Genomic DNA, 27,260 nt, shown 5'->3' with positions numbered 1-27,260 from the left:
ATTATTGATCAATTATATGTCAATATATATAAGAGCTGTATACAATAGGATTCCTGAGAAACACATCTCTGCACTTAGTGTGAGCCATTTAGCAAGGTTTGTCCACCAGGCCCTAGGGTCAAGAGGAAAAGCAATGGAAGAAAAACAAGAAAGAATACTGCATATGACTGTGTAAATCAGTAATAAACGCAGTAAATAAAATCAACAAGTTCCATAATTATACACATATAAGAAGTCCAGTATTTTCTTTTATTGAGAGGTTGGAGGAAAGAAAAATTTTCAAATATTCATACTTACATGAATTAATTAAGCTATTTATCACCAGGTTCTAGTAAAAGTAATATTAAAGCATATTGCAAGCAATGAATAATGTGGTCATTATAGATTTTCCTTAAGCCAAAAAACCAAGAGAGCATTTTTTAGAGAGAAGATTAATACTGTTTTCTAGCGTCCAGGAAACATTTCCAAAGTGGGTAACAATTAATATAAAGCCTCCCTCTCCCCAACTCTGGGACTGTTGTACACATTTTAAATATTTACATACAAAACATAGTTCATTTTTTTCAAAAAGTATCAATCTACTACTCCATATATAATGTGGATATTTTCCAAATGTTTCTAAGAATTAAATCCAGGTGTTTTAAATTACTTTTAGTGGTTTCAATGGAGAAGGAATAAGAAAAGGAAGAAAAGCTAAAATTAACTGAGACTCTTAGTATAGAAACACTATAACATAGTTTTTATTTACGTATGTATTTATTAGAGAGAGAGAGCGCACGTGTGGGGGTAGGGAGGGGCAGAGGGAGAGGGGAGAGAGAATCTTCAGCAGGCTCCATGCCCAGCACCAGCCTGATGTGGGGCTTGATCTCAGGACCCTGAGATCATGACCTGCGCTGAAATCAAGAGTCTGGCATTTAACTGACTGAGCCACCCCGGCGCCCCCGTAATGTAGCACTTAGATGGAGTATAGAAGCTAAATTCAGTCTGCCTGGGTTCAAAAATCCTAGATCTGCTACTTACTAGTTTTATGAGTTTAGGCAAGTTTCTTAAACTGTCCATATCTCCATTTCCACACCCATTTTAATCAGAATAAAAACTGACCCTATCTCACAGGGTGGTTTTAAATATTACATAAATTATAGCACTCAGTATTGTACCTGGCTCATAGCATGGACACAAAAAAGCCTAGCTGTTTTTACTATATGCTGGACACTATGTATACCAGCACATGATTCATTCCAACAATCCTATAAAGTTATTATTGTTGCCCTCTCAATCAGGAAGGATAGGCTGGATTACACCACAGTAACAATCGCAAACTCTCTGTGACTTGCAAAAATAAATGTTTATTTCTTATTCATGCAACTTCACTGCGGGTTCAAGTGGACTCCCCAGATCTGTTATCAATGCATTTCTCTTGCATTGATAGGTGCAGAGGACTTCTATTCCACGTGTGCCTCAAGAGGGCCACAGCACACCAGAAGATTAGGATGGAAGCTCTTGCAAATAAAGGCTTCACCCTCAAGTGACACACCCTCCTCCTCTCACTGCATTAGCCACAGCTAGCCACGTATCTCCGCGTGTATATGGGGACATCCAATCCTTTTGTGTGCCTGACATAGAGGAGAACAGATACCACTGAACAATAATACCCATCGCAGACCAATTTTATAAATTCCGCCATTTTACAATTACTTGGGGGAAAGCACCGTTTCACACAGTGCAGGCAGAATTTTAACCTAGGTATCAATTTGTTTTCTCCACTAATAATGATCCTCGACTTTTTATTCCCCTACCCACCAAAATGAGGTATCTAACAAACTCCCGTTGGTAACTGGCAAACTTCATTGGGCCTTGATTAAGGAGGGGCGTTGGGAGGAAGGCAAAGTCAGGGCATTTGTGGTTTAGAAAAGCACTTAACTCTCAATGAGAATCAGTAAAACTCTATGAAAATAAGAAGAACTGTGGAGAGAAGGCAAAGGTAGATTAGTATAAAAGTACACTTTTCTAAGCTCCAATGCTTTTGCTTAGTTATTTAGCAAACAGTCAATAATACTGATCCTATGTCCCTTTGACAATTATCTATCTTACTAATTTTTTTTACAAACATCTATATTGGTCATGTCTACTGTAGATACTGAGCATTCATTCTTTTTTTTAATCTTCCCAAAGTTATTTTACTTAACTGATACATCCACTTAGGAGAGATGTCTTGAAAGACTTTACTTGGGAAATGTTTTTATTCTAATATCAAAACCTAAGCAGAAGGTATTCTTATTGTCTAGAGTTACCTCTTAACTCCAAGACCTACAGAATTTAATTGCTTTTCTCCCACTTAGAAACATTTATATTTTAAATCTGCAAAATTCGCTATTAACCTAAAAGCCATAAATTAAATTCTACTTCCCTCTAACTTAGAATTTGAAAGTTTTTATTTATTTATTTATTTTAGCTATTCTAGGACTTTCCACTGGACTACTTCAAACTCAAAATCCTCTTTTTAAAAAGATTTTATTTATTTATTTATTTATTTATTTGAGATAGAGTGAGCAAGAGAAAGAGCCTGAGTGGGGTTGGGGGGAGATGCAGAAGGAGAAGCGCAAGTAGGCTCCCCCCTTAGCAGGGATCCGGGGACTTCAGGAACATGACCTGAGCCCAAGGCAGACGCTTAAACGACTGAGCCACCCAGGTGTCCCGAAACTCAAAATTCTTAAACTTCGACTTTCCTAGATATCATAAGAATAGTACTCCTCCTTTCTATGCACTGTCTTTTACCTCATTTAGCCATAATTCCAGCAAAAGCAAATATAATTACTCTCTTTTATAGTAAGTTCTCTATCTCCACGGTTTAGATAAAGGATTTTAGTTCCACATTCAGATGTGCTTCTGAAATTGTAATTTAAAGAGGTTATTAGATTCATATATTGTCACAAAAATTCATCAGCCTCCTCCATATTTCTCTTGCAAATGTCACACCACCATGGAAAGCAAGGAGTTGCTGCTTGTTGCTTATGAAAGTAGAATTCTTTAAAAAAAAAAAAAGCAGTAGCAGCAGAAGCAATAATTTCAACCACTGGATTTTTTTTTTTCTCACCTAATAGTATATGGCACGAACAAAGGAAAAGTAAGCCACTTTCCAGGAGGTGCTAAGAGTTTGGATTTTCCCATGCACCTGGTAGTTGATCCGGTCACAGCTGATTGAATTTGCATTGTTCATTGATTGTGCCATTTGTCAGGCAATCCATCCTTGCTTAAGTAATGGCAGCATTCCTGTAGTTCACTCTGTTCTGTCCTGGAGGTTCAGCAGCATGACGGACTGAGAAAATTAGATATGGCACAGCATCAAGCTGCTGACCTTCAGAATATAAAATAAGGCCCATCTTTTAAAACTGGTCTTTCTCCATGAGGTTATTCTGCCGGACCGTATTTCTAACAGGCCATTTTTCATGCTGACCATGTACCTTCTTAAAATATTTTTTGTATTTATAGAAAAATGATAATTTAAATTTATATATGCCTGTACTGTGCAGAATATTATGAATAAATTCATTTCATTTAGAGTTTGTCAAAAAGGGATAAATTTTTCATCTTTAGGTAAACCTCTACCTTCAAACCAGAATTAAATATCATTTTAATAAAATCTGATAAATATGAAGGAAAATTCACAGAATCTTCATAAGTTAAAAAAAAAAAGACTAAATTTCCCAAATAGTTTAACGTGGCTGACCAATGGATTGCCAAAGTACCAAAATTCAATAGGGAAATTAAACTACTTTCCGGTTGCATAAAATCCACATTATATTTTCCTTATTTGTTTTCCTTGGAAACAAAGTCAAACTCACAGAAAAGTTGCAAATAAAGAACTTTTTCCCCCCTGCTCTGAGCCACTTACTTACAAATGCCTAATAACCTGAGAATAATTTAGTAAATCAACAAATACTAATTATTTCATCCCTTTTCAACTGCCTCCTTATCTTCCCTGGTTAAACTCGCAATCAAATGTGTAACTATCTAGAGAAATAGAATTGCTACAGTATATAACAAGAACACAGATTGGCTGAGTAGCTCTTTATTGCATTGTTTAGACTTTTCCATGGAGTTTCTTCCAGGAACATCTAGTATCTAAACAAAAAAAGATAAGACCACACAAAGTTCAACTTGCAAAAACAGGGAGACCTGTTGATGAGAAACAGGTTTCAAAATAAGCAAAATTCCGGAAATTTAAATCGCGCCGGCCGGCTGCACAAGCCACACCGTCTTTGGGGTGATTCGTGGTGGACGTTTTGAGGGCAGCTGACCTGCAGCCTGCACTCCCCAGACCACCTCCTGTGGAAGCCTGAGCTGGTCGTGTAGCTTTCTCCCTTTGTCTCATAACCATGTCCACCAACGAGAATGCTAATTCACCAGCTGCCCACCTTAACAGATTCAAGAACAAGGGGAAAGACAGTACAGAAATGAGGCGGCGCCGAATAGAAGTTAATGTGGAGCTGAGGAAAGCTAAGAAGGATGACCAGATGCTGAAAAGGAGAAACGTTAAGCTCATTTCCTGATGATGCTACCTCTCCACTACAGGAAAACCTCAACAACCAGGGCACTGTAAATTGGTCTGTTGATGACATTGTCAAAGGCATAAATAGCAACAATTTGGAAAGCCAGCTCCAGGCTACTCAAGCTGCTAGGAAACTGCTTTCTAGGGAAAAACAGCCCCCCATAGACAACATAATCCGGGCTGGTTTGATTCCAAAATTTGTGTCCTTCTTGGGCAGAACTGATTGTAGTCCCATTCAGTTTGAATCTGCTTGGGCTCTCACTAACATTGTTTCTGGGGCATCAGAACAGACCAAGGCTGTGGTAGATGGAGGTGCTATCCCAGCATTCATTTCTCTGTTGGCATCTTCCCATGCCCACATCAGTGAACAAGCTGTACGGGCTCTAGGAAACATTGCAGGTGATGGTTCAGTTTTTCGAGACTTGGTTATCAAGTATGGGGCAGTTGAGCCACTATTGGCTCTCCTTGCAGTTCCTGATATGTCATCTTTAGCATGTGGTTACTTATGTAACCTTACTTGGACACTTTCAAACCTTTGTCGCGACAAGAATCCTGCACCCCCATTAGATGCTGTTGAGCAGATTCTTCCTACCTTAGTTCATCTCTTGCATCATGATGATCCAGAAGTATTGGCAGATACCTGCTGGGCCATTTCCTACCTTATTGATGGTCCAAATGAACGGACTGAAATGGTTGTGAAAACAGGAGTTGTGCCCCAGCTTGTGAAGCTTCTAGGAGCTACTGAATTGCCCATTGTGACTCCTGCACCAAGAGCCATAGGAAATACTGTCACTGTGTCCCGGACAGATGAACAGACTCAGGTTGTAATACTTGCTGTTTTTCCCAGTCCTAACGAACCCCAAAACTAATATTCAGAAGGAAGCTACGTGGACAATGTCAAACATCATAGCTGGTTGCCAGGACCAGATACAGCAGGTTGTGAATCATGGATTAGTCCCATTCCTCATTGGTGTTCTCTCTAAGGCAGACTTTAAGACACAAAAGGAAGCTATCTAGGCTGTGACCAACTATACAAGTGGTGGGACAGCTGAACAGATTGTATACCTCGTTCATTGTGGCATAACAGAACCACTGATGAACCTCTTAACTGCAAAAGATACCAAAATTATTCTGGTTATTCTGGATGCCATTTCAAACATCTTTCAGGCTGCTGAGAAACTAGGTGAAACTGAGAAACTTAGTATAATGATTGAAGAATGTGGAAGTTTGGGCAAAATTGAAGCTCTACAAAACCATGAAAATGAGTCTGTGTACAAAGCTTCATTAAACTTGATTGAGAAATATTTCTCTGTAGAGAAATAGGAAGATCAGAATGTTGTGCCAGAAACTACCTCTGAGGGCTATACGTTCCAAGTTCAGGATGGCACTCCCAGGACCTTTAACTTTTAGATTGTACAGCTGAGGCAGAAAGTTGTTTGTTGTGTACTCTGTTTGGTAGAAGTCTGTCTTACTGTTTCTCCACCAAGAACTCTTTTTAAATGTGTTTTGTTATTGTAGCACTTTTTACACTGAAACTCTACTTGACCAGTTCCAAACTGTACAACCTGAATGAAGTTCCTCCTCTCAGTGGGTTTCTTATTTCTATGTGGAATCTCCTCTCTTGCAGGGTCTTGTAAATAACGATTAAATTCCACTCTTTTCTTTAAAAAAAAAATAAGCAAAATTCCCTTCATTCCTATGTCACAGATTTCTTCACTTCTGCCTTTAACCATGGGTTTCTCCTAAAAGGGGAGGAAGGAAAAGTAAAGAGAGGGAGGAAAGTATTTCATAGCTCAGGTGTGTCTACACACTGTCATTCCGTCTCCCCTTCCTGTCTCTGTCTAATTCCTCCATGGAATGTTTACCTACCATCAGCTCACTCCGTAATGGCTGCTCTGGCCGTGGCCTCCGACTCTCCACTGACATCACATTATGAAAAGTCACTGAGGATTTCTGAATCAGAACTGCCCTTTCAATCCTCCATAGCCTTAAAACATCCCCAGAGCCTTTGACCTCTACTGACGTTCCTACTTTTATCTCTTCCCTTCTTCATACTCCATGACACTGAAATAACCTGCTCTTCCTTCTCCTACTTCTTTGACCAAGCCCCATCCACTCTTACACGGTATTTTTTTTCCTACTTGTCTTCAAAGTTTAGTTCTTAGTATGGTGCTCTTCCTCTCTCTCTCTCCCTCCACCCCCCATCCCCACTCAACATTCGCCAGGCTTTAACTCTACCCACCCCGCATCCCCACTCAACATTCGCCAGGCTTTAACTCTACGTCTTTTCGACTTAGAGTCAAATCTATACTCCTACAGCAAGCCCCCTCCAGGTTTCAGCCCATTAAGTTTCATTTCACAATCAATTCCTCAACTTGGATATCTGACTCACTTTCCTGCAGTTGCCATACATAACTCCCTTCCTTCCCTGAACCCCACTTCCAGGCAGTCATGATGTCGCATTTAGCTTGGGATGGCAGCTACTCAGTTCCAGCCAAGTGTTGCCCATAGCTGCTGGATATTCCACTTTTTTGTCAAAAGAAGACCAAAAATTGAATTGATAGTGGAAATGTAGATTTTAGGTGAAATCTTCCAATGTTTAAATACTGAGAACTACTTACAGAAACAAAAACTCAGTATCTGGCTCAAATAAAACCTACCTGCAGGCTTAGAGTCAGGTTGTGACTTGTAGCCTAAGAAGTGAAGGCAAATCCTTTTGCTTTCTATTCCAAGATTTCTGACACCATCCTGAAACTACCTTCTGAATTTGAGTACAGTAGTGTCCCCCACCCCCCCTTAACTGTGGTTTCACTCTGCTGTTTCAGCTACCTAGGGTCAATCTCAGGCCTAACATTTTGTCACAGGGCCTATGTCATTCATTTCACTTGATCTTATCACATAGGCATCTTATCATCTCACACCATCACAAGAAGAAGAAAGGTGGGTACAGTATAAGATATTTTGAGAGAAATAGACCACATTTACATAATGTTTACTAGAGTATATTGTTATAATTGTTCTAGTTCATTAGTTGCTGTTAATCTGTTACTTTGCCTAGTTTACAAATTAAATTTTATGATAGGTATGTACATATAGAAAAAAAAAACAGCATATGAGGGTTCAGTACTATCCACAGTTTCGGGCATCCACTGGTGGTCTTTGAATGTATTCCCCTTGGGTAAGGGGGACTACTGTACCAGTAACTCAAAATAACCTCTACAAGCCAACTGTTCTACTATACATAAGCACACTTGATTCTTTCTAACCTCCATGCCTTTGTCATGTTTGCTCCCCACACAAAAAAAGTGTTTTTCTTCTAACGTCCTATTTTAAGATCCAGTTCAAATGCTACCATATTTCTGAAAGCCTCCCGGACCACATTAGCTTAAGGAATATCTTTCCCATATTCCAAAGACATTAATACCTAGTATTGTGTGTCAGGCACAGCCCCAAGCATTTTACAAGCTCCTCCCTACCCCCATATAATTCTAAAAAACTGATACTACCATCATTCTCATTTTACAAATAAGGACATTGAAGCTTACCCAAGGTCAGTGGCAGAGGTGGGGCTGAACTCATACCTATCCTTTTCAAGTGCAGAAAGAAAAGTAGGAAATTCGTGTTTTGGTCATCCATTATGTGACATGTTATGTACCACAAAAAAATCTAAAGTTCCATAAATGACTCACAAGACCATTTACCATATGGCTCTCTTCTTCCATTTCTTTTTTTTTTTAAAGATTTTATTGATTTATTCATGAGAGACAGAGAGAGAGAGAGAGAGGCAGAGGGAGAAGCAGGCTCCCAAGGAGCAGGGAGCCCGATGCAGGACTCGATCCCAGGACCCTGGGATCATGACCCGAGCCGAAGGCAGACGCTTAACCATCTGAGCCACCCAGGCGCCCTCTTCTTCCATTTCTTTATAATTTCCTTGTCATTCCTTAAGCCCCAGCCGCATTAGCTTTCTTTCAGTTTCTACAATCTACTGAGCTACTTCATATCTCATGGCCTTTGCATATGCTGTGCTCTTTGCCTGGAATGTTCCTCCCCACTTTTGTCTAATCTCTGCTCATTGGGTTCTCAGTATAAACATCATTTCCTCAAGACTCCTTCCATGATCTTCTAGAGAAGACTATGTTACATCCACCACTAACCATTGTATTTCATAGTATCTATTGCAATTCTAAATAAATAGCTTTGTGATAATTTTTTTAATGTATGTCTCCCTTGCTGCTATGTGGTAAGTTCCTTCACAATCTCTTCCATCATTTTCTCTGTAGTATCCACACAGTAAGTGAACGACTGATGTCTTTAATTCTTATAGACCATTTGAAGACTTAGAGGAATTAAATAACCTTTATTTCATAGCTAGTAAGGGACTGAGATCTTGCATGTTGAAAAACCTACACACTTTCCATTATAGAAATGTTAACCAAGTTGAAATCATTTTCTAATAATCTGCATTTAGTTGGAGTCCTTCCTTTTCAGCTTATGGTCGCTGTTGTTATATATGAAATTCTAAATCAAATAATATATGAGAGTCTTATCATGGAATGCCGTTTAAATAAAAATAAGCAAAAAATGGTTTGCATTGCTTGCACAGAAAGAACAAACCGATGACCTAGACAGAAGAGTAAACCACAATGAGTAATGCAAAAGTGGACTGCCTAATCTTTACTTCAGAGGGTGGCAGCTGAATTTCAATTTCAGGCTAGGCAGCAGGATGTCTAATTCATGAGGAGAAAATAACCCAAACATCCATTTTGTTGTTCCAGGATTAGAGAAATTACTCGGAATTCTAATTGCTTCACCTTTGACTGCAGTTTTCCACTGAAGTCTCTAAAATAGAGACTTTAGTACCCCAAAAGCCAGGTGTCAACAATGTGAATTAACCACCAAACTGTGAGAAAAGGTGGATCTTCACAACTTCCTAGAGCACCTACATGTAATTGGGATTTATTTTTCAAAGATCTCAGAGATTACAGTACCAGAAATGTATTTTACAGGGCTATTCACTTCAATGGAAACTCCCTTCAGTTTATCACCCTTAAGGATTTCTATTCCATGTTCATACTCCTGCATCTGTAAGCTACTCTTGGATAGTTAGCTTATGCCACTGTGAAAGCTCATATGCATTAATATTTATGTGTTGGAGCTTTTGACAGGCCTACAGATGCTGAGGGGAGTTTACTTTCATGAAAACAGACAAGATTATAATGAAGATGGAGAAGTCAAAGGGCACCAAGGATCTTGATTCCATGTAAGTCAGCTCCATCTAGGAGAAGAAAGCTACAGCAACCCCTCCTCAGTTTACTTAAAGGTTTGGATGTCCACATGTCCATTACCCAGATCCCAGATACACAGAAAATAAGCAAGTCTCTTTCACATCAAATTTTGCTCATATCCCCTTACTACCTCCCAAAGACATATGGAAGCAAAAATCATCACATCTATGTATTCTGTTACTTTACTAACATTTTTTAAACTCATTATGTCAGCTCTGCCCTAGATCCTAGGGATATAAAGACAAAACAAGAGAAAGACATTCATCCTGCCCTTGAATTTAGCTTCATAAAAAATTGTTAACCCATAAGGAGTATCTTCAAATACGTGTCTAACACAGTAATGGATTCTATTTGAAATTGAAACTGCTTACTGATGAAGTTTTAGTTATATGGTCTCCCACCTCTATTTCCCTGTCGAACTCTGCTCTGCCAACCAAAATTCTTAGTAAGATCAAATCATACTGCTGAAATAAATACAAACTCAAAGACTTATCTTTATTCACCTTGATCTTTTGGGCTGCTATCAAACAGATATGGCCATGTGATTCCAAGAGTGCAAAGACAGAGGAGTTCAGATACAGTATTATCAAATGTCAGTGATCTAAAATGTATTGAATTTTTCAAAATACAAAGACCCTTCCGCAAAAATTTCATTAAAAACATTTAATGCACACAATTTTAGAAAATTTAGGCAAACAATTAGAGATTTAAGAAGAAAAAACAAGTTAGAAAATCTCCAGGTCAAGAACACACAGGTGGCTCCGTCGGTTAAGCGGCTGCCTTCAGCTGAAGTCATGATCTCAGGGTCCTAGGATCCAGCCCCGCATGGGCTCCCTGATCAGCAGGGGAGTCTGCTTCTCCCTCTCCCTCTGCTCTTCCCCATCTCTTGTGCTGTCTCTCTCTCTCAAAGAAATGAATAAAATCTTAAAAAAAAAAAAAAATCTCCAGGTCTAAAATACCTATTTGATGGACCTTTGACTTCCACATTCTCTGCACTCACTTGGGCCCCTGCCAACCCCAACCAAAGCTCTAGAAACCTGTGCTTTCCCTTCCATTGTCACTGCCACTGCCTTATATCTGGCCCTTACTGGTTTTTACTTGGAATATCCCCATGACTTCTTAATTAACTTCTCTGCACATGGTTTTAAGGTGGGGGGTGGTCACATAAATCATTTTCAATACCATACTTTATGACAGATATGTAGACACAGAACTTTGAGAACACACTCTTAGGAAAGACCATAATCTTTGTTTTGATCTAAGAAACACAAGGAGGGTTTCCTGTTCCTGAAAGAACTGTGGTGTAAGAGTGGAAAGACAGCTAGCTACTCTTCCTCCAACATTTATAAAGTCTATTTCATCCAAGACATGGTCTTAATTCTTTACCCATTTAAGCCTCATAATATTTCCACATTTATATATGAGAACACTGAAGCAGAGAGATTAAGTAACTCGGCTGTGAACACACAGCCAGTAACTGGGAGACCGAGAACTCAAGCCCAGTATTCTGGTTCCACAGACCATGCTCTTAGTCATCATGACTCATTGGCATATATGTGTGTATGTGTGTGTGTGTGTACTTATATGTCTATGTGTGCTGATTTGTCTACATAAGTATACTATATACACACACATAAATATATGTATACATATAGACTTAGACATATAAATACACATAGTGCTTGGATCACTGTCAGGCTTATCAAAGAGAGTTATTCAAACTCTACTGAAAAACTTAAACCAGAAGAGAAAAGGTGCTCAGATTCTAAAGGGAAAACTATGTAAATTGTTCCAAACGACGAAGAGAGGGCATGACGACAATACAGAATAGGCTCTGGTTGGCTTGCCTTTCTCCATTTCAACAAGGAGACATTTATCAAATGCAAACCTGACTGTGTCATTGCCCTGCCTCACTACTGGGAATTTGGGAACTTGGGGAACCCCACTGCAGTGTTTCTCAAACTTTTACAGGAAACATCTCTCCCTAATGGCTGGCAGATGAGAGCAACCACATTCTTACTAGGCACCTAGCTGAACCGGCAGCCACAACTCTGACTTTTCATAGACTGTGCGCCTCACCCTTACTATTCTGACAAGTTTGGCATTTATTCTACAATGTATCTGTTTTGTTGTAATGTAAAAATAATGTTTATAGCTACTTAAAACTGCAACTCTAGACCAAAAAAAAAAAAAAGTACTCCTACCATGATTTCTAGCACCACCTGGCCTATATGTGCATAATTTTGGAGTACCTCATATTGCACCTTCACACAGACAACAGCGCTATGGATCTAATCCAAGCTGGTTCACCGGCCCCTTCTCCCACCTCTCCAGCCAACACAATTATTTGCAACCATAGTAACAGTCAAATTTCAGCCTGTTTTCCAATCCCTGGTCTTTAATAATTAGATCCTTCTCATCTTGCTAAGATATACCCACCCTCCCAAACTCTACTTAGGTGTGATTTTACTTAAGTCTTTCCTCAATTCTCTGCCTCCCTGCAGCGTGTGGATACTTGGTAATACTTCCCTAGTTTATCACACTGTTGGCATTTGTTTCCGTGGCTGTTTCCCATACTAGACGGGGCTGTCCCCGGAGACAGACCCCTGCTTTAGTCCGTGTAACATCCCCAGTGCCAAGTACAGCCCTGCCATACTGGTAAATCTCTGGGCCATTGGAAACTGGCCTTATAATGAGTAACCCAATCCCTCAAGAGAAGGCAGGAGAGGTGACCATAAAATTTAAATTAAAAACAAATCGAAAGATCTGAGCACATCTCCAGTCTTGAATTTCTTTCCTAATACAATGCCAGGTTCCCCGTGAAAGGGATGTTGAGCCCAGTCGCCCAAAAGTCATGAGAGATCTGGCTTGGCGAAGGAGTCACTCACCAACTCGTGGAAGGCGGGTATCTGTTCTCCAGCGTTTTGGTCCAGGGCTTGTACCAGCTGATTTGCTCGGCTGCTTTGCCCCAGAACCGCTCGGGGTCGGCCACCGAGGCCGCGAAGTGGGTCTTGTACTCGCCGCCACCACCGACCGACGACAGCGCTCGGCAGCCCCGGGCCCCGAGAGCGCCCCGCGGGCCGGGGGCCACGTACGCCCTGCGGGCCAGGCCGGCTCCCCGGGCCGGAGAGGACCCAGGCAGGGATCCCCCGAGTCCCCCGGCGCCAGTGACTTTGCGACACTGCAGCCAGGACGGCTTCATCGCCGCCGGCTGGGCCGCCTCCCCCTCGCCAGCTGTGCAGCTCGAGGTCCCAGAGTGCACTCCTCAGGCGACAGCCGGGGCGCTCCCGACTTCCAGAAGGTGGCGGGCAGCGGGCGGGAGGAGGAGGCAGCTCCCAAGGGGAGCCCGGGGCCCTGGAGTTTGGAAGGCACACTAGGGCTGCCGGGAAAAGCCGACCTGGAGCGGCGGGAGAAGCAACAGGCTGGAGTGGGGGCTGTGGGGGGGTGGGTAGGGGCCGGGGCCACACCGGGAGAAATCCAGCCCCTGCGTGCGTCCCCAGCCGCGCGGCTCCCCCACGAGAAGCGCCCTGTTGCCGCAGAACGTCCTCCCTTCTCCGACACGCCAGTGGACCTCCGGGGAGGCCGACGCACCCATCTCGCTTTCAACAAACAAGTTTTCAAACAAACAGGTTGTGCGCAGTTTCTGTGGCTCCATCTGTGCGGAGCCAGCTGGTGGAGACGCATCGCCTCTGGCCTGCGGCGGAAACCAAAACCCCCGGGCTCTGCGGCAAGACCCCTGCAGTGTTCGTTTCCTTAGTTTGTTTTTTTAAACTCAGCTCAGTCCCTGGTTATTAAAAACACCAGCGGCTCCAGGGCAAGGACTGCTCCAGGATTTCATGACAGCTGAGAGGAGTGGAGTAGGAGGTTGCGCAACTACTGACAGTAGGAGGAGTGGAGGAAGGTTGCGCAAAAGTGGGGAATAGTGATTGACCGGCTACTGGGGAAGACAACCCCGCGGGGATGAGGAGCTACCAGCTGCCCGGACTCCTCCCACAGATCTAGAGGTGGAAAGCGGAACGGACTTGTTGCATTTCTTCCCCTCCAATTTGCCTCTGGAGTTTCTGGGGCCCTTTTCTTGATGGGTGGTGGGTGGGGTGGGGGAAGCCAAAAGGAGGAGCTAAATAAAGGTAAAGTGAATCAAACAAAAGACAAAGAGGAAGCTGGGGAAAATTAAAAGACAAAGGCAGTATAAATTACTATCTGGGCTTAACGTTCTAGAAGCTCCTTCACTGTTTTTTACACCCAAGTGAAATTCAGATGCAATCCTGTTTGCCTTAGCATTTGCGGTTTTAAATGTAAAGATGTGTATTCCCAAATCTGAGGTGAGAAATACTGGAATGCCCCTGACCCTAGGAAGGATTGTAAACTTGAGAAGCTGTAAAATCAGATTACTCTGCAGGAAAAGAATAATGTGGAGATAAAGGTTAAAAAACAACAACAGAGACAAATCTAATGCAAAACAAAGAAAATTTAAATAACCACTTTGAACTGAGAAACAAGGCACTAGACTTTTTCCTGACACCGGCAGCCTACTTTATTCCTTCCAACGGCTTCAGATTGAAGGACTTCCAGTAGCAAGAGACATTCACTACCTCTTGAACTCAGAGATAAAGCCATTTAACCTCCTAGCCCCCTGCTTTCCTCTGTCCAGTTGCTTAATGTTGCTTCCTGGTATTTAAGATTACTTGATTCCAAATTATCCCCTATTGTATTATAATGATGTCCACGTCAGTCATTTGTTTAACAAATACGTGAGTACCTACACTGCAAGCAAGATGTGGTTTGTTGGGGGATATTTGAAGGAGGGAAGCAGACAGTTTCTTGGCACTTTGTATATTCGTGGTGCTATCTTTTCAAATAGTTCCTGTGATTTTCAAAAAAAGTACAAAGAAGTGGAAACTATAATCCGCCTGTTTACAAATGGAGCTTAGAGATAGGTTAATGCAGCTACCCAGCAAAACAGGATTCAGACTTTGTTAATACTCAGAGCTTGGCAGCCCCTATACCTTTAAATACCTGTGTGCCAATGATACTGATCACCATGCTTCAAGGTAGAGGGCTCACTCAGGGTCAGTTCACTCCACTCCTGTCCCTTACCCCAGCATACTTTACGAATAGTATCATTTTCTCTGTGTGCCATGACTTGAATAAGGTAGGGAATCTGACTCCGAAATCCGTGGTTTTTGCACCAAGCTGATCATCTTCCTATTTAGAAAGAGACAGAGAGAGTAAGAAACAAGGAAGGAAAGAAGAAAGGAAGGGAGGAAGGAAGGAAGATTGATTTTAGACTCCCAGTAAAATATGACAAATTGAATTCCCACATCCATTCCTAGAAGCCTGCTGAAAGAGAATCAAAGAGTGACAGTGATAGTGGTGGCAAAAAGCCACAAGGACAAAGAGAATAGGAGAAAAGAAACCAAACGAGAGAATGGAAAGAAGATGGATTCATTGTTATATGACTCACAGGGTCACTTTAGGGTGGGGAGGGTCCTGAATTTAACTGCTTTTGGTCAAGTAAAGGGATTTCCTCTTCAGAAATCTGGAATGTGTCAGGATTTTGAGGCCCTGGTTTCCTCTGAAGGTTCAGAATGAAGGTTAAGGGCTTAAAAACACACACTAATTAAAAGATTGTGTGAGGGCGCCTGGGTGGCTCAGATGGTTACGTGTCTGCCTTCAGCTCAGGTCATGATCCCAGGGTCCTGGAATCGAGTCCCACATCGGGCTCCCTGCTCCTTTGGGAGCCTGCTTCTCCCTCTGCTTCTCTCTCTCTCTCTCCCTCTATCTCTCATGAATAAATAAATAAAATCTTTAAAAAAAAAAAAGATTGTGTGAGACAAAGTTAGACCCCTGAATTGCTGGGTGAAACCATTTTCTCGGGACCTGGCAGTACACCGTCTTATTTTAAGTAATTGTACAAAATAGATCGTTAATGTTAAGTTCCAAATCAGATGTGAGTGAAGGCACAGTCCAGCAAAGGCAAGAAATAGAGTGGACAAGTAGAACAAGGGTGACCAATGAGACTAGAAATTTTTCCTGGAGCTCAGTACAGAAGTGCAAAATAATGTCAAATGCAGGCCGGAGCCTGAGGGTGCACCATTGGCCTTTAAATTAAGACACTCAAAGCCTGTTGACTGGCCACTGAACTTAACATTACCCAGAGTCTCAGTTTGAATACTAGTACTGCCACTTATTAGGTAGAAATTTGGAAAACTTATTAACTCTTCTACACTGTAATATCAGTTATCTATATTCTGAGGCTCATAATTCTTACCTCACACTATTGTTGCAAGGTTTAAATATGTACACATTGATTAGCGTCAGGGCACTAGCAAAGCAAGCTAATATTGGACAGCAACAAAGCCTATGAACAACCGACCAAGCCTAAAGGACAATCTCAAAAACCTCCAGCTTCATTGACATACCTGAAAGTTTAGAATCAGAAAATTTTGAAAAAATTATTTTCATTTAAATATGCATGTACATTCTATACTGCTTCAAAAAATAAAGCTGTGTTTTAAACTAATTTGGGGACAGGATAATCGCAATCTTTTCAATGTTTGCCCCTCTAAAACTCTGGCTTTTTGATACAAAATATTTATTTTCTTGTGTGCCAATAAATTGTATATATACTTTTTCTTTTTTTCATGTATTTTATTTTATTTTTTCGTCATAATAAGTGTACTCTTTAATCCCTATCCCCTACCTGCCCCATCCACTCACTGACCTCCCCTTTGGTAGCCATCAGTTTATTCTCTAGGGTCTGTTTCTTGATTTGTCTCTCTCTCTCTCTCTCTTTCTCTTTGCTCATTTATTTTGTTTCTTAAATTCCATATATGAGTGAGATCATATGGTATTTGTCTTCTCTGACTTGCTTCACTCAGCAGTATTCTCTCTATCACTATCCATGTTGTTGCAAATGGAAAGGTTTCATTCCTTTTTTATGGCCGAACAATATTCCATTGTGTATATGTAACATATCTTCTTTACCCATTTATCTATAGATGGACACTTGGGCTGCTTCCATAGTTTGGCTATTATAAATAATATTATAATATTATAAATTATAATAATATAATGCTGCAATAATCATAGGGGTGCACATATCCCTTCAAATTAGTATTTTTGTATTCTTAGGGTAAACACCCACTAGTGTGATTAGGTAGTTTTTTTTTTTAATTTTTTGAGGAAACTCCCCACTGTTTTCCACACTGGCTGTACCAATTTGCATTCCCATTAACAGTGCAATAGGATTTTTAATTTTTTGAGGAAACTCCCTACTGTTTTCCACACTGGCTGTACCAATTTGCATTCCCATTAACAGTGCAATAGGATTCTTTTTTCTCCACATCATCCCTAACACTTGTTGTTTTTGTGTTTTTATTTTAATCATTCTGACAGGTATGAGGTGAACATATCTCAACATAATAAAGGACTTATAAAAAACCCACAGCCAACATCATACTTAATGGTGAAAAATTGATTTTTACCCCTAAGGTCAGGAACAAAACAAGGATGTCCATTCTCATCACTTTTATTCTGTGTCTATTGAAGTGACAATATGGTTTTTATCCTTTCCCTTATTGATGTGACATATGACATTGATTGCTTTGCAAATATTAAACTACCTTGCATCCTGAGAATAAATCTCACATGACAGTGATGTATGATTCTTTTTAAAATATATTGTTGGATTAAGTTTGCTAATATTTTGTTGAGGCTTTTTCCATCTATATTCATGAGAAATATTGGCCTGTAGTTCTCTCTCTTTCTTTTTTTTTTTTTTTTGTGGTGTCTTATCTGGTTTTGGTATCAGAGTAATGCTGTCCTCATTGAATGAATTTGGCAGCTTTCCTTCTTCTTGTATTTTTTTGGAATAGTTTAAGAAAAATGGGTATTAACTCTTCTTTAAATGTTTGGTGGAATTCACCTGTGAAGTCATCTGGTCCTGAACTTTTGTTTGTTGGGATTTTTTTTTTTTTATTACTGATTCAATTTCATTGCTGGTAATTGGTCTGTTCAAAGTTTCTATTTCCTTCTGCTTTAGTTTTGGTAGGTTATATGTTCCTAGGAATTCATTCAGCTCTTCCTAGTTGTCCAAATTGTTGGCATATAGGTTTTCATGATATTCTGTTACAATTGTTTGTATTTTTGTGTGCTGGTTGTTATGTCTCCCCTTTTATTACTAATTTTGTTTATTTGGGTCCTTTCTCTCTCTCTTTCTCTCCCTTTTCAATCTTGCTAGAGGTTTACATAATTTTGTTGATCTTTTCAAAGAACCAGTTCCTGGTTTCACTGATCTGTTCTATTGCTTTTTAAATTTCTGCATTGTTTATTTCTGCTCTAATCTTTATTATTTCCTTCCTTTTACTGGATTTGTGTTTCATCTGTTCTTTGTCTAGCTCCTTTACATGTAAGGTTAGGTTGTTTATTTGAGATTTTTCTTGCTTCTTGAGATAAGCTTGCATTTCTATAAAATTCCTGCTTAGAGTCACTTTTGCTGCATCCCAAAGACTTTGGACCATTATGTTTTCATTTTCTTTCATTTTCAGACTGGACAGCAACATGCAAAAGAATGAAACCGGAATACATTTTTACACCTATAAGAAATATAAATTCAAAACAGATTAAAGACCTAAATGTGAGACCTGAAACCATACAAATTCTCGAATAGAACACAGACAGTACTCTCTTTGACATCAGCCATAGCAGCTTCTTTCTAGATGTCTCCTGAGGCAAGGAAAACAAAAGCAAAAACAAACTATTGGGGCTACATCAAAATAAAAAGTTTCTGCACAGCAAAGGAAACAATCAACAACACTAAAAGGCAACTCACAGAATGGGAGAAGATATTTGCAAATGACAAATCTGACAAAGGATTAGTGTCCAAAGTATATAAAGAGCTGATACAACTCAACACCCCAAAAACTGAATAATCCAATTTAAAAATGGACAGAAGACATGAATAGACACTTCTCCAAAGAAGACATAAAATGGTCAAACAACACATGAAAAGATGCTCAACATTACTGATTATCAGGAAAATGTAAATTAAAACTACAATGAAATATCATCTCATACCTGTGAGAATGACTAGAATCAACACAAGAAGTGACTGGTGTTGGCAAGGATGTGGAGAAAGGGGAACCCTCTTGCACTGTTGGTAGAAATGCAGCCACTGTGGAAAACAGTGGTTCTTCAAAAAGTAAAAAATAGAACTACTTTATGATCCAGCAATTGCACTACTAGGTATTTACCCAAAGAATACAAAAAAAAATCATTCAAAGAGATACATACCCCAATGTTATAACAACATTATCTACAATAGCCAAATTATGGAAACAGCCCAAGCATCCATCGATTGATCAATGGATAAAGAAGATGTGGTAAATATATACAATGGAATATTACTCAGCCATTAAAAAGAATGAAATCTTGCCATTTGCAACTACATGGATGGAGCTAGATAGTATTATGCTGAGTGAAATAAATCAGAGAAAAACAAATACCATATGATCTCACTCATATGTGGAATTTAAGAAAGAAAATGAAAGAGCAAAGGGAAAAAAGAAAAAGGGAGAGAGGCAAACCAAGAAAGGGACTCTTAAATATAGAGAATTGATGGTTACCAGAGGGGAGGTGAGCAGGGAGATGGGCTAAATGTGTGATGGGGATTAAGGAGGGCACTTGTTGTGATAAGCACAGGGTGATGTATGGAAGTTGAATCACTATATTGTACACCTGAAACTAATATTACACTGTATGTTAATTGACTGGAATTTAAATAAAAACTTAAAAGAGTGCCTTCTCAGATAATGCAGTTGTGATGGAAAATTCAATACAAATCATTAATATTTAATTTAGATCACCAAAATCCTTGAGAGATCATTTTATTTCTTCTGTACAGACCATTTCTAAGAAATTACCCTGTTTCTGTTTCATATTCCACTACTAAAGCCACTCTATGGTACTCAAATATTTGTAATAAAACCTTGAATGTATTAGAAATGTATTACTGCCAGTGAATAAATGATAAAAAGGAAAAGAAATATCCTTTAAACTAATATTTTTTCATAAAGTGTAGTCAATTACTTAGCATTATTTTAGGCTGCCATTTTTTTTTCTGTTTCTGTGAATGTGTTTGTGCAGGGGGTATATGAAATTAAACTGGGAAATGAAACTTAAAGTCAATTTACCACAACATGAGCTGTTCTTATGTAACGAGGAGGTGAGCAATAATTTTTTGGTTTCCACAATAACACAAGGATCTCAACTGAAGTACTCTTTTAAAATTAAAGGAAATATAGGAACAAATAAATGACTTACTTTAGGTAGATCATGAAATCAGGTGTCTCACGTATTTATTGGAAGCAGTATAGATAAAAAAACTAAAAAGTATGAAATATGTGTGAGGTATGTGGGCACCCTTTTTCAACCATTATTCTGAATGATGAAATGCTTCGATGACTCTTGTGGTACCTTTACATTTTATTTGTTGGTACAATTTTCTATCTGTTTTTAGAGCTGAACAAATAAATATTTATGGCTTGCTTAGGACATTTGTTTTAAAAGAGGTTTTTGTAAATTTTATTAAGAGCTCCAGAGTACATTCAGATTTTCTAGCGAAGATGTTTTGTGTATAAAAAGTATTTCAATGGACATGTCTTTGTTATTTGCTTACACTTACATTTTTGTTCAATTCAGATGCTCCTATATCTTGATGCTAATATAAAATTCATCTTTATATCTATATACTTATAATATATGGATATAGAGTTTATATTTTATAACATTATATTATTTATCCCCATTGAAATTTGCATCAGCTCAGTAGAAACCAACTCATTGCATTTGAGAGAGCAAGAAAACTTATTTTTTTTTATTATTTTATTTTTTGTCCTTTTCTTGGATTGTTGTTTTCTAGCTAAAAACTTCAGATACTATTATTGGGCTCTCCTGGACATTTTAGCAGAATAGACTGGAGGAGTCTTCCTTGTATCTCTGCTTAAGAGCTATGACAACCCCGGGAGGCAGGACAAAGGTTTAGGTTGTTTGATAAATCATCACACCTGCAAAACTAACTGTAAATCTATGTGTGTATAAAATGGCTAATTTCTGCTTTCTTCTTCTTTAACATCTCTAAAGGCTATTTCTTCAACACTTTTGCAGTGAGCTAATGGAATAGCATGCTAGCCCAACATCCTTTCTCCAGGCTCATTTTCCTCCTTTCACTCAGTGAATCAGCAAATATTTACTGAGCGCCTCTCACCGTGCTCGGCAGGATTCCAGGAACACAAGGAATTATTTATAATGACCAATAATTCATTTCTGTTCTCAGGTAGCTCCCAGTCTAGCCCGAGGAAAACAAGTCCACAAATGCCATTCTAGTTTGTTACTCCCTTCAGAAGTAGGTGAAAAACAGCAGAGGAGGACTCAAGAAGGGAATGGGAAACCGCGTTCACAGCAAAAACAGTCCTTCTAAAACATAATTGAATTGTTTCGCTCTCTTACCTTAAATCTGTGAATATCTCCCCACTGCCTATAGTGGAAAGTTCAAAGCCTTTAACACAGACCTGTGATTTTCATTTGGTATCTATACTGCTACCCGGAGGGCATTTGGAAGTGAGTAGTGTATTCTTATCTATTGGAGACTAATAAATTATCCCTTAACTTAGCAACTTAAAACAGCAAATGTTTATTATCTCATATGAGATTCTATGGATCAGGAATTGTGATGGCTTAGCTAGGTAGTTCTGGTTCTAATGGGGTGGTGGTCAGGTTGTTGGTCAGAACTCTGGTCATCTGAATGCGCAGGAGAACCTGGTCCATGCTCACTCATGTGGCTGTTGGCAGAAGGCTTCAGTTCATTGGGCTGTTTTGAGGGCATGGCTGGTGCCTTTCCCCAGATGAGTGGTTTAGGGGTGTGTATGTGTCTGTCTGTGTCTGCGTGTGTGTGCGCACACATGTATGAGAGAGAGAAAGATAGAGACAAAGAGAGACAGAGATAGACAGAGAGATACCAAGACAGACTCCACAATCCTTTATGACCCAATCTCAAGAAAGGCAATTTATCACCTCCGCTTTTACGCTATTGGTCACACGGACAAACTCTGGTGCAAAGTGGGAAGAGACTACCCAAGGGTGTGAATAGCAAGGGTCTGGATGAGTGGGGACCATCTTGGAGGCCGGCTAGCAAAAATAAGGATACTTTTGGTTTGTCATAATGACTGGATGGCTATTAGCATGGGCAAAGACCAAGGATTTTAAAGTCTTGTACAAGAAAGAACTGCATCCACTCTCCAAACTGTCAACTGTGTTGCGAAATAGCTCTTCTACACTTTGCATACACTACCTTTTCTCTTATGAGCACACCTGGCCCTATCTGTACCTGGCTTCTGGCAATTCTCTGTAAAATACTATTTCTTCTGATCTCCACAAATCTTCCTTCTGGCTACAGTGCCTTCTTCAGTTTGGCAACCTTTCAAACTCCCTCTTTACCATTTAGTACAAACACCTTCATCTCCTGGATGCATTCCCTGATCACATTAAACAGATGAGCCCTTGCTTTGCTCTGCCCTGTTTTATATTTGTTATAGTACTTACACTGCTGTAATTACCTTTACCAACTCTTCTCCCCTAGAAGACTGTGACCCCAGTAGGAATATGTTGTATAATCTTAGCTTAATCTCAGTGTCCCCATACCTTACACTGTCCCTGCACAGAGCAAATACTTCTTATCACAAGTTTGTTGAATGGATGACCCAGTTAGTGATATGTTGTCTGGGTTTGTGTATGTATGTATACAAGGATGGTGCCACTTAAGAGAGAACTGTAGAACATAAAAGCTTGAGAACAACTGATGTGCTCTGTTTCAACCCAGATTCTGCTTTGTTCCATTGGTGTCTTACTGAATTACAAATTTACCTTCACATTTCATAATATATTTTTTAAATAAACATTTTGAATCATTGACAAAAGGATAACTGAAAGTTGTATTTTTGGAGATCATGTTTATTAATTTTAGGGGACATGACCTGATTCATACACTTATCTTTCAGAAATTGTTCATGTTAAAGAGTTTAGGATCCCATACAAATCAAGAAAGAATAAAATCCTGCCTCAGTGCATTTAATGATGTTTAACCATTGAACTCCAGGAGTTAATACAAGTTCTATGTTATAGCCACTAGAATTTATTAAACTGGAACTGCAATAATAGGATAAAAAGCTACTATACTAAAAGAGATATTACAAATAAGAAATGGGCTAAGTTACAGGCAACAGAAATCTGAAGTTATGAAAACTAATGCTTGCTATTCTACACAAATCAATGCAATATCCAAATGCGTTAACCTAAAGAGTAGCTTATTAAGTGAAGCATCTGTGCTATCTAGGAATAATTTAGGAGCCTCCTAGGGCTTGGAGCTTTACTTCTGGTGTTTGATCCCAGAATTATCTGTTTTTGCATACTTCTATTTATGAAAGATTCAGCTTGCCAGTCATGACGGTACCTTGACTGACTTCCACCGAATCTTCCAGATATTGAGTGGCTTCCAAACTCCTCTGATGCTCTTGGAAATATGACTAGTTCAAAGTATACTCATTCATTCAGGTAGCCTTTTTAGCAAAGAGCTATTACTTAATGTCAGCTCTATGTCAGGCATATACGAATAGTAGAGATCAAAAAGAGACACTTTGTGCTAGATCTCATGATGTTTACTTTCTAGTGGGCAGATATAGTAAATAATAATCTAGTACATAATAATACAATAAACAAATATTTTAGATAAGGATGTGGGCCATGGTGAAAATAAAACAAAGTAAAAGGAAGTGACTTCCCTTAGGAGGTGATAATTTAAACTAAGTCTTGAATTATAGGAAAAAATTGACATGTGAATATCTAGGGAAAGAGAACTTTAGATAGAGAGACAGAGGGACCAACAAGTGTAAGGTTTCCGTGGTTGGAACAAGCTTAGAATATATGGGAGTCAGAAAGTTAACAAGTGACGTTGGAGCATGTCAAAAGTTGAGAGATGCAGTATAAGAGATAGGAGGAGCTACATCATGAAGGACATTATAGACTATGGAAAGAAGCTTAGATTTTATTTTAAAATCAGTGGAGAGCCATAGGATGAATTTCAAAAACAGAAGTGATATTTTGACCCTTCTATTCTGGTAACATAATCACTAGCTCCTGAATCTACATCTGTGACCAAAGGTCTTCAAAGCATCCAACAGTAGAGGTGGCTTGGGTTTGCTGATGGTGCACTGTCCCTTCTATTTACCATGTTTACATGTCATGGAGCTTCCAAGTCCCACCTTGACTCCTGTTTAGGAAGTCCTTTCTCTTAAACTAGTTTTACCAGTTGGTTAGACAGGCACTTAATTCTTCAGTCATTCTCAGCCTTTTTAACTCCCTTGTCAGGTCCATATTAGAGAGCTATAAGGAAACTTACTCCACTTCTCCCCCACCAAAACAAGCAAACAAACCCAAAAAACTTTAACATCTCAAACCCCATTCTGGGCTCTTAATCCTAAGAATAGTTAAGTGGATTAGGCCCTTAAAAAACAACACAATTTTAACACAGCCAAATAATGCCAAATATTCCTTACTTATTCAGTGTCATAACTAGTCATTGTTTTACAAACTAGAGAACATTCAATGGCTATTCTAGACACAGGACATTCAAACTGCTAAAGAAAATGTTTTTCATTGTTGTTTTTGTTTACTTGTTTTGAGAGAGAGAGAGTGTGGGAGGGTGCGGGGGGGGGGGGGCTGGGGGGGAGGGTAGAGGGAGAAGGAAAGAGAGAATCTCAAGCAGGCTCCATGCCCAGAGTGGAGCCCGATGCAGGGCTTGATCTCACAACCCTGAGATCATGACCTGAACTAAAATCAAGAGTTGGACGCTTAACCAAGCCACCCAGGTGACCCAAGGAAATTCTTAACCTATTAATCTTAGATAAAACAGCTGTTACGAAATAAGTCAATCAGAGAAAGACATGTATCATATGATCTCACTGATACGAAGAATTCTTAATGTCAGGAAACAAACTGAGGGTTGCTGGAGTGGTGGGGGGTGGGAGGGATGGGGTGGCTGGGTGACAGACATGGGGGAGGGCATGTGCTGTGGTGAGCACTGTGAATTGTGTAAGACTGATGAATCACAAACTTGTACCTCTGAAACAAATAATACATTATATGTTAAAAAAAGAAGAAGAAGAAGAAGGTAGTAGGAAGGGAAAAATGAAGGGGGAGTAATCGGAGGGGGAGACGAACCATGAGAGACTATGAACTCCGAGAAACAAACTGAGGGTTCTAGGGGAGGGCGTTGGGGGGATGGGTTAGCCTGGTGATGGGTATTAAAGAGGGCACATACTGCATGGAACACTGGGTGTTATATGCAAACAATGAATCATGGAACACTACATCAAAAACTAATAATGTAATGTATGGTGACTAACATAACATAATAAAATAAAATTAAAAAAAGAGCTGTTACTTTAAGATATTTCTTACCCATTTCCTCAAAAACTGTCCTCAATATTATCAAGACCATGCTTTTTTTAATGTAAGTTTTCTGTGATGGAAAAACATTATAAACAAAAGAGCCACTTTGTGTAAACCAGTATAGCAGAGGGGCAGCTGGGTGGCTCAGTTGGTTAAACATCTGCCTTCTGCTCTCTTCATGATCCCAGAGGCCCCCCACGAAAGAGGCCCACGTTGGGCTCTCTGCTGAGCAGGGAGTCTGCTTCTCCCTCTGCCCTTCACCCCACTCATGCTCTCTCTCTCTCACTCTCTGTCTCTCTTTCTCAAATACATAAATAAAATCTTTAAAAAAAAAGTCTTTAAAAAAAGCAAGTATATCGGAAGTTCAGTTATGTGGGTGCCCCTTTTATGTTTTTTTTTAAAGATTTTATTTATTTATTTCACAGAGAGATAGTGAGAGCAGGAACACAAGCAAGGGGAGTGGGAGAGGGAGAGGCAGGTTTCCCGCTGAGCAGGGAGCCCTATGCGGGGCTCGATCCCAAGACCCTGGGATCATGACCTGAGCCGAAGGCAGACGCTTAACGACTGAGCCACCCAGGGGCCCCACGGATACCCCCTAAACTTTGTCTTCCTGGGATTAGATGCTTTAGGAACTAAACTAAATCTTTACTTCTACCTTTGAGCAATACTGTTTAAATAACTCTTAGACCACAATCAATATTTGAATTAAAATTTTAGATTGAAAATCACAAAGTTTCCTTAAACATGAGCACTTATGCTTTCAGGATTAGATAAGCAATAATAGAAAAGTGACCAACTTGGGCCTCTGCATACTTCTTTATTATCTACCATATGTGTAATGCCCATTGACCGTGCTACATAAAGCAGCTACTTGTAACAACACTCTCTAAGACTCCATAAAGGGAAGATAAATTTGAGCCTCAACACTGTAAATGAATATGTAGTAATTAAAAAGTATAAGCTGTTAAAATTATGTTGCAATTAAGATATGTAACAAAATTCTTAAATTTCTATGAAAGTCAAAACAATTATGTACAACAAAACAAAGACTTCTACAGTAAAAAATAAATACAAACTAGGGATTTGGTTATGTTGTATGTAATTGAACAATAATCAAGTTTTATTTGTTGTCATAACCTTAAAGTTGACTTGTTTCTCACAAATATTATTAGAAAATAACATTGAACCATAGTATAAATATAAATTAATTCAAAATAGAGAATGATGTGAATATTTGACTGAACTGTCACAATTTCACCTTTGGTAATTTGATCAAGATTGTGTGCAAGGTCTAAATCCAGGGGACTTGGGTTTTGTAGGCAATACTCTTCCTCAATCTTTCAAAAATAAACTATTTTTTATTTAAATTCAAATTAGTTAACATAGAGTATATTACTAGTTTCAGGGGTAGAATTTAGTGATACATCAGTTGCATAAAGCACCCAGTGCTCATGACATCAAGTGCCCTCCTTAATGTCCATCACCCAGTTACTCCATCTGCCCACCCACCACACTTCCAGCAACCCCTAGTTTGTTCCCTATAGTTAAGAGTCTCTTATGGTTTGCCTCCCTCTCTCTTTTTATCTTATCTTATTTTCCTTCCCTTCCCCTATGTTCATCTGTTTTGTTTCTTAAATTCCACATATGAGTGAAATCATATGGTATTTGTCTTTCTCTGACTGACTTATTTTGCTTAGTATAATACCCTAAACTTAATCAGCTTAGGTTAGAAAAGCGACAGTCAGTAAGCTTGCAAAGGAAAGACTCAACCTACTTCAAATTTCTCTTTGGAGATAGAACATAGGTTTTAAAAAAATAACATTAAAAAATAACAATGATTCAATTGTCAGGCAATCAAAACAGATTTAGTAAGAACTAAAGAGCACAACTACTTAAATACTACCTTGAACTTATCTGTAACC

General features: G+C 39.3%; 1 protein-coding gene and 1 pseudogene across 1 annotated transcript in view; one reads left to right on the top strand and one right to left on the bottom strand.

The window, feature by feature from the left end:
- The window catches only part of ACSS3 (acyl-CoA synthetase short chain family member 3), a 145,846-nt gene extending 132,713 nt beyond the window's left edge, over positions 1–13,133 (bottom strand). Inside the window, exon 1 of the mRNA XM_028105411.2 lies at positions 12,723–13,133. Coding sequence (XP_027961212.1) covers positions 12,723–13,036 — 314 coding nt within the window. The 5' untranslated portion in view covers positions 13,037–13,133. The remainder of the gene's footprint in view (positions 1–12,722) is intronic.
- LOC114210966 (importin subunit alpha-1 pseudogene) lies at positions 4,377–5,959 on the top strand (annotated as a pseudogene).
- Positions 13,134–27,260: the final 14,127 nt, after the last annotated feature.

Source organism: Eumetopias jubatus, unplaced genomic scaffold, assembly GCF_037043125.1.
Source record: "Eumetopias jubatus isolate StellerSeaLion01/CBP00866 unplaced genomic scaffold, mEumJub1_p1.0 scaffold_8, whole genome shotgun sequence".
In the NCBI taxonomy this organism is placed as follows: Eukaryota; Metazoa; Chordata; class Mammalia; order Carnivora; family Otariidae; genus Eumetopias; species Eumetopias jubatus.
The sequence above is the reverse complement of the archived record's forward strand: the minus strand, read 5'-3'. Positions and strand labels throughout refer to the sequence as shown.